Source organism: Bombina bombina, unplaced genomic scaffold (assembly GCF_027579735.1).
Source record: "Bombina bombina isolate aBomBom1 unplaced genomic scaffold, aBomBom1.pri scaffold_799, whole genome shotgun sequence".
In the NCBI taxonomy this organism is placed as follows: Eukaryota; Metazoa; Chordata; class Amphibia; order Anura; family Bombinatoridae; genus Bombina; species Bombina bombina.
Genome location: NW_026512934.1, coordinates 151,176 through 160,087, shown reverse-complemented (window position 1 = coordinate 160,087; position 8,912 = coordinate 151,176). Strand labels below are relative to the sequence as shown.

At 33.6% G+C, this 8,912-nt stretch overlaps 1 protein-coding gene across 1 annotated transcript in view; it reads left to right on the top strand.

Moving 5' to 3' along the window:
- Positions 1–954: 954 nt before the first annotated feature.
- LOC128644608 (dynein axonemal heavy chain 6-like) overlaps positions 955–8,912 on the top strand; it is a gene marked incomplete at its 5' end in the record, with an annotated part of 93,388 nt that continues 85,430 nt past the window's right edge. Inside the window, 4 exon segments of the mRNA XM_053697153.1 lie at positions 955–1,003; positions 1,005–1,147; positions 2,756–2,916; positions 5,108–5,196. Of these exon segments, the coding sequence (XP_053553128.1) occupies positions 955–1,003; positions 1,005–1,147; positions 2,756–2,916; positions 5,108–5,196 (442 nt within the window).

Below are 8,912 nucleotides of genomic sequence, written 5' to 3'. Positions count from 1 at the left end.
GGGGGCAGAGCTGCAAATGATTGCTTGTGCTATCTTAAAGGGTCATTAAACCATTTAACAACACATATTATTTGAAGTATAACATTATTGTATTAGGCATTTATTACTTATTTTGCAACATTTTCCTGTAAAATACTTCTGAATATTGTGCCTTCCACAGGAAGCCTTGAGCTAATAAGGTTATCTACTTTTCTGTGAAGAAGTGTTTTTCTCCCCCACCCCCTCATCTTTTCTCTCTAGTCATTTGCTCTTTTAAAATTGATTATCAGTTTTGCATCAACAGTCATGATAGGAGAACCATTCAGCATGGGCATACTAGATAATGTAGGTGTGAATATAATTGTATATACAGTATATATATAAATATATATTTATATATAGCTATTAGATTGAGAATAAAAATAATTATATGTTGGTTTGTTAAACACCTGTCTAATAAATTATTATTAATTAACTAGAGCTGATAAGCAGAATTGGGCTACCCCCAATCTATTTCTTTAACTGCACACGTGCAAACAACAATTCATGCTCAAATCCTATTTATGTGTATTAGTTTGAGATTGGCTAGCAATGGTCCTTTTGTTCTGGGGGACAGGGAAATCAATGAAAGAAAAAAAACAAACTAACATACTTATGTCACAAAATCAAATTGCATTATTCATTATCATGCAGCTTTCAATTTGTGTTTAATGTCCCTTAAAATTCCAGCAGGATTCTGTATTTCTGGCCTCAAACACAGGCAGACAGGTTTCCTGCCTGGGGGACATTGTCTGACCACATGTTCATAAATGGGGCTCTTGAGTTTATAATTGTTAAATTGATGTTTAATTTTCAAAGGTAAGCTGCACACTCTTTTTTTATGGTCTAATGCAACGTTTAATTACATGATAGCAGATAGATTAATTTCAAACACAGTTTATCCTTTTATGTATTTGTATAACTTTTAAATTCCAGGTTGTTTTTTGCTATCACAGAATTTGTGATAAACAGTCTCGGGAAGCAATTTCATTGAGAACCCACCAGTAGATTTAGCTACTCTTTACCAAGATATATCACCTTCAACACCTTTAATTTTCATCTTAAGTACTGGATCTGACCCAATGGGAGCATTCCAGAGATTTGCCAAAGAAAAAGGATATTCAGATCGGTAAATATGACTAATTTACATATTATCTCTCTTTCTTTATATATAAATCGCCATAGAAACAGGCTAACAATGTTATTGAGCCAGTTGTTCGTTCCTGTGAGTGCACTTCTCTCTGTATGTAAAATATATATAAATTTCTTATGCATATATTATATATAATCCTATGTATATTACTTAATATGATTTGTTCACAAGAATCTTTTTTTATTGAAATTAGCTTTGCAAAGCTGCCTTTGTGAGTTTTTCTAAGCTCCTAGTGGGGGGTATCACCTAACAGACACCAAATTTCCATCTCGCCAGGGCCATTTATTTCTTTACAATATTTGTACGCAATAAAAATGGCTAACTTACACACCGTGCATGAAAGTCCAGTTGAAGTCACTTTAATGTATTAGTTATAGATTATTATATATTGAGATACCTTAGTAAATCAATAAAGCACTTTGATGCCTGAGGTGTTCTGGTAGTCTGCATGTAACATAAATGGGCTTGCAATGCATGCTATTTCCCATCAAAACCTTCCTTGTTTAATAATTCACCCACAATTGAAACAGTGGTTCAGGAGCAATGAATTTGTGAGAGTTTTTTGCCTTCAGGTTGGGTAGGTTCCAAAACAAACAAAAAGGTGCAAATTATTTCAATTTGTTAAAGGGACAGTCAAGTCCAAAAAAATAACCTTTCATGATTTAAATAGGGAATGTCATTTAAAAAAAAAATTTCAATTTACTTTTATCACCAATTTTGCTTTGTTCCCTTGGTATTCTTAGTTGGAAGATAAACCTAGGCGTTTCATATGCTAATTTCTTAGACCTTGAAGACTGCCTCTAATCTGAATGCATTTTGACCACTAGAGGGCATTAGTTCATGCGTTTCATATAGATAACATTGAGCTCATGCACGTGAAGTTACCCTGGAGGGAGCACTGATTGGCTAACATGCAAGTCTGTCAAAAGAACTGAAATAAGGGGGCAGTTTCCAAGGCTTAGATACAAGGTAATCAAAGAGGTAAAAAGTGCATTTCTATAACAGTGTTGCTTATGCAAAACTGGGGAATTGGTAATAAAGGGATTATCTTTCTTTTTAAACAACAAAAATTCTAGTGTTGACTGTCCCTTTAAGGATTTCCACAGATCTTTATGGAAGCAAAACACAGGCTGCAAAAGTAAAACTCAGTATTGATGATGACTGCCAAATATCTTTCAATGCAGATTGTGCTATACATTCTGGATGTGAGCAAGTAATATTTTTATAGCATTTTGATTCATTTCATAATTAATATTTTAACACTTAAATTAAAAGTTATTTTTTTACTTTTTATTTTTAAAAAAAATCTGATTTATTAATGAGAACAGAGCAAACACATTAACAATAAAAAAAAGTGTAGGAAACAGTCAACAAATGTCATTTAAATCAATAAAAACAGATCTGTGATGTAGAAGTTTAAAGGGGAACTAAGCCTTTGACAAACCTCTGAGCCAGTGTTTTTGTGACATTTTGTAACTTTGCAAGGGTTTTATTTAATTATTGGAAAGTAACCCAATTACTTTTTTTTTTTTTACTATAATACATATAGTAGTTAAGACTGACTTTTTAATTATATGTTTTTAGAGTACAATCAATTTCTTTGGGACAAGGACAAGGACCAATTGCAGAAAAAATGATAAAGGATGCTTTGGACTCAGGAAATTGGATATTTCTGCAGAATTGCCATTTAGCTATTTCGTGGATGCTGCCTATGGAAGAACTGATAAAGAGTTTTACTGAACCAAGTATGTATGCAGTTTAGATTTATAGATTTTTTTTATATTTATATTATATGTTTCTTATATTCATTAAAAAGAAAAAAAGGAATAGATCATACGTTTTTAGGTATTTAGCTAGGTGGATGGATAGATGTCTGCCTATAATCAAACAGATAGACAGGCACACAGACAGACAAATAAGCAGTCTGGCTGACATAAAGACATGCAGGCAGGCAGACAGACAGATAGATAGATAGATAGATAGATAGATGAGTGTGCCACGTACAGAGATTGTGAAAGAAATAGTGATTATGAGGAAATGAGATGACCAGTTGTACTTGATTTGAGAATAAGAGATGTGTAGAAAAGCACATTTAAAGAGACATGAAACCCAAACAATTTTTTTCATGATTCAAATAGAGCATACAATTTTAAGCAACTTTCCAATTTAAGTCTTTTATCTCATTTACTTTGTTGTTTTGATATCCGTTGTTGAAAAACATATCCAGCATATATGCCTCTTGTGATTGGCTTACCAATATATTCAGCTAGCTCCTAGCAGTGCATTGGTGCTTCTTCAAGAAAGAATACCAAGAGAATGAAGCAAAATTGATCATAGAAATAAATTGGAAAGTTGTTTACAAATGTATGCTCTATCTGAATCATGAACAAAAATGTTTGGGTTCAATCTCCCTTTCAGAGAGTTTAAGATGTGGGGGAAAGTAAGACCAATATGTGGGCAAGTTGGATAGCTATTAAACGGCTGATTTTTTTGGAAGATTTACAAAATGTGTTTAGGATTATTAATATTGACAATATATTTCAGTAAATCAGTAAATTGAATTGTACTGGTATTTAATATGTGAGCATTCTTATTTTTAAGATAGATATTTCACAACATTTTAATTTGCTGATAAATTGAAATTAGGAAGTAAATAAGGAATCTATAAGTACTCTACACAAGCCAAGTAGAATAATGCTTTTTTGGCTCCATGCTTAAAGGACCACTAAAGTCAATATTAAACTTTCATGATTCAGATAAAGCACACAATTTTAAACAACTTCCCAATTCACATCTATTATCTAAATATGCAATATCTTTTTATATGCCCAGAAGGCAGAATCTCCTACTGAGCATGTGCAAGATTCACAAAATATACGCATAAGCATTTTGTTATTGGTTGATAGCTGTCACATGACGCAGTGGGAAGGAAAATAAAACTAACTTTAAAATTTGTAAGACAAGCATCTACTACTCATGTGAAATTCAAACTAAATACTTTTTCATTGTCTAATTATTATGCAATTATCAACTGTAATATTCTGCTATGTTTAGTGGTCCTTTAAGAACCCATTTATCAATCAATGGTGGATAATGTTCCCATCTAGGAACCTGTCTGTTGCCTGTATTTATGATTGCATCAGGAAATCCTTGTGCAGTGCGGCCCCCCTGCTGCCACATGAACAATCACGCAAGAGGAGGTCCTGTCAATCACCTCAAAATATGAGCAAGTTCAAGGTGATTTAACTCTGAGGTTAAGAAGCAGCAGTCTTGGGTTCTTTGCTTCTTAACTTGTAGCAAGCAGTCTCGAGTCGACTCCAAAGCAGCCTCCGTTGCTTAAACAATGGCTAAAATGGAAACTTGCCCTTTTTGTTTGTCAAACAAGCACACTTTAGACCTTCATGTACTGGTGTCATTTACAAATTGTTTTCCTATAAAAAAATATTGACATTTTAAGTGCCAACTAGGCAGATTTGTTTTTCATTGTAGAGAAATAATCCACAATATATTTTTCTCCTTGCTGTATAGCTGTCACTCTCACATTAAGATCATGGATTTTGACATATTTTCCTATGTGATGGATGAAAACGTAGAAACTACAGGCATATTGAACTGACACTTGCCTCGCCTTGCAGAAATCAATTTTATTTATTTTTCTGGAAAGGGCAAGTGACAATGCCCCAAACCTTTACTTGTCATCAGACAGCGATGCTATTGACCCAGGTCCCCACAGCTAATCAAACATTAGAGGCATTACTTGTCATTATCATTTTAGTTGAGCAGTCTGGCAAAAGAGAACACAGCATGAAATCTTATTATTTTAATTTTATGTTCTGCAATTAGTTGAGAACAAGGTGCCTGTTATCACCTTGGTTTAATAGCTTAGGCACGGCAATTTATAAACCAACTTCGCTGTTGATTTCTTTTCTCTTACAGATGTTTCCATTAATGAGAACTTCAGACTGTTCTTAAGTTCTATGCCAAGCAATATATTTCCTGTCACCGTGCTCCAGAATTCTGTGAAGGTGAGGTATTATGGCTCTGAATACGAAAAAGCATATTCCATTCATTATGTTCAGAAAAGGAGATGATTACATTTATATTATATCATTCATTAAAAATATATATTTGGAAATAATCTTATCTTCTGCAAGGTCTGTTACTTTGATATAACATTATGCTTCAGTATAAATGAATAGCCCTCATTTAAAGGGACTTTAAATTTACAGCATATATCAGCACTACATTGCAGAATAAGGGCCAGCTTACAAGTGGTGCGATATCTAGCATTTTTACTCGCATGCAAACTCCGCTGGTAGTAAACTTTCAATGTGCGCATTAAAATTGAAAATGGTTTGCGTGCGTGTGAAACCTGACGCACACTAACTTCAGGACTTCGGATATCGCAACTGTGTTAACTTCTTATCCCCAAAGACCTTTAAAAAACATAATACTTAACGCTTGCACGCTAACCAGACACAACGTTAGACCTAGACCTCTACACCTGAAGGTAGCTATTCTTCATTATTTATTTGTTTACTTTAAAAAAAAAATAATGGGTTTAATACTTATCTTAATATGCTCTCCATGCTCTGGAGAGCACATTAAGGTAAGTATTGTAGCTACAGGTGAACTTTTCACCTGTAGCTTTGAAACATTTACATTCATTTTAACGAAAACTAATGTAAATGTTTAATGAAAAGTTCAGTTTTCATTTCACTTTAAATTAAACGAAAACTGAATAGTGCAGCCACCGAATATTCGAGGAAATAAATTTCCCTGAATATTAAGAACAACATTTTCTGGGCTGCACATGTGTAATGAATATATATATATATATATATATATATATATATATATATATATAGGTAAACATATATACAGATATATATATAGGAATATATTTTATTAAAAAACAAAGAACATTTTCTGCTATGTGAAGAAAATTGGAATTTAAAATATTTACAATAAATTCACAGTAAAACAGATTTATATAATATTAAAACTGAATAAAAAATATTATTTTAAAGGTATTTGATTGAAAAGGGCTCCAAAGTGTATATAAGTGTATATCTATATATGTATTTACATGTGTTTATATGTGCATGTACACACGTGTGTATATACACATATATATAAACATAAATAAATGAATATATATATTCTAGCGATTTCCATTCAAACACCTTGTCATATACCATATACCTTTTAACTCTTATAATATTTTTTATTTAATCAGATGGTGTATATATGAGTGTAACATTTTATTTTAATGTATTTATGTTGTGTTTGGTGCACATTTTTTTTATCCTTACCCTTTACGCTAGGGGGCCGATTTAACAAGTGTCGGAAGGACATGATCCGCTGTAGCGGATCATGTCTACCTGACATTGCTAAATGCAGAGAGCATACGCTGTCGGCATTTAACATTGCACAAGCAGTTCTAGTGAAATGCTTGTGCAATGTCGTCCCCTGCACATTTGCGGCTCACCTCAGAGGTGACGGACGAGTTAAGGAGCAGCGGTCTTATGACCGCTGCTTCTTAACTTATGTTTCCAGTGAGCCTGAAGGCTCACGTGAAAACAGCTGCATTTACTGCATGTTAAATTGGCCTCTTGGTCTCCACTCATGCTAACCTGATGTGTGCAAATGTAGATTGCACTTAAAGGGACATGAAACCCAAAATACAATTTTAAACAACTTTCCGATTTACTGCTATTATTTATTTTGCTTCCTTCTCTTGTTATGATTTTCTGAAAGGTTTATCTAGGTGAGCTCAGGAGCAGCAAAGAACCTAGGTTCTTGCTGTTGATTGGTGGCTGCATATATATAATGATTTTCATAGGCTCACCCATGTGTTCAGTGAGAAACTAGTAGTGCATTGCTGCTCCTTGAACAAATGATACCAAGAGATTGATACAAATTAGATAATATAAGTAAATTAGAAAGTTGTTAGAATTATTGAATAGAAAATTAGCAAATCTAGGCAAGTATCCCTGCTTGCTTTCCTCCAGAATTACTGTGTATACACTGCTACCCCAATGCACCAAGGAACTCTGGGTCAGATATGCAAATGAGATATTTTCAAGGGTTTTGCTTCCAAGTATTGTTTTAACACAACAATCCCCTTTATGGGGTAGGATGATAGCAAGATAAACTCCTTCTGAAGAGCAGTTTCAAGTTTTTTGACTTTCATCAGAAGACGGTAGGTTCAATGTGCTGCTGGGGGAAGCTTCTTTTCCAGAGGAAAAAGTGGGTTCTCATTTGAGTTATGGTGGAGGTAAAACCATGATTCAACTGTACTTAAAAGTAAGAAATATAGAATTATTGAATAGAAAATTAGAAAATCTAGGCAAGTATCCCTGCATGCTTTCCCTCAGAATTGCTCCTGTGTACACTGTTACCAATGTACCAGGGAACTCTGGGTAAGATATGCAAATTAGAGATTCAATATCTTACTGTTTTTGCTTCCAGTTTTAGACACAACACAATCCCCTTTATGGGGTAGGAGACGATAGTCAAAAAATTTGAAACGACTATCTAGAAGTGGTTTTTTCTTGAGTATCCTATCCCATAAAGGTGATTGCTGTGTATATATGTGTGACCGTAAAAAGGTTTGGATTTTGGAATAGTTCAGATATTTGTATATATTGCATGTGCAATATATATATATATATATATATATATATATATATATATATATATATATATATATATATATATATTAATTAAACTGTTTGAATAATTTTTTATTAAATTTAAGAAAATTATTGTGATTTTGTTAAAACCAACATTTTTTTCAAACACGTTTTTATGCTGTCAGGTTTTCAGTGCAACACTGAGCATGTTTGGCTGAATGGTTTAGAAATGACTGCATTATTTTGACACTTTTTCTCTGAAGTCAAAGCTATTTATTGAAACCTTTTCACAGTGCATCAATCATGCTGTTAGTATGGCTTTAAGTCTATTTTCCAAGAAAGCATTGTGATCCCAATTTTGAAGAATGTATACAAAAAAGCTTTTGGAAGAGTGGTTTTTGAAAGGTTTGTCATTTCTTGTAACTTATGATGACTGCATAATATCGACAAGTAAGAAGCAGAATGTTATATTAAGCTCAGCCGCAGACATCTTTATGAAAGGACTCTAGCGTCATAATAATCCCTTCAACCTTAAATGCTGCAGCTTTTAAAGCCTGATTACATCTTTGTATTCATAGAATTTGCATGTTAAAAGCCACTTCTCATCTGATTATATCTTTGTCCTTCTGGAAATGTGTGTGTGTTGCAGATTTACATCTTGCCTCATCTTAATATCTCAGCAAAGTTCCTTTGACAAAGCCTTCATCAGCAGATTGCTTTACATAAAATGAGCAAAACATACGCAAGATTCACATTCGCACGAAGCAACAGCTGCTCAATGGCTCTGTCATTTTGTAGTACACCTCGAGGCTTGCAAGTATCCAAATTTGTGTTCTCATTTGCTAATCATGATGCATTAGAAAAAAAGTGTTGCAGTTATCGATTTACATGACAATCCATTGTAACTAAAGTAGGTAGAACCAGAAGAAATATTTTTTCAGGTGAGGATACAGATATGGGGGTAGATTTATGTAGGGTCAAGTGGACATGATTCGCTGTAGCAAACATGTCCACTCAACCTCGTTAAATGCCGACAGCATACCCCTGTCGGCAATTTAACATTGCACAAGCATTTCTAGTGTGCAATGCCGCACCCTGCTCAC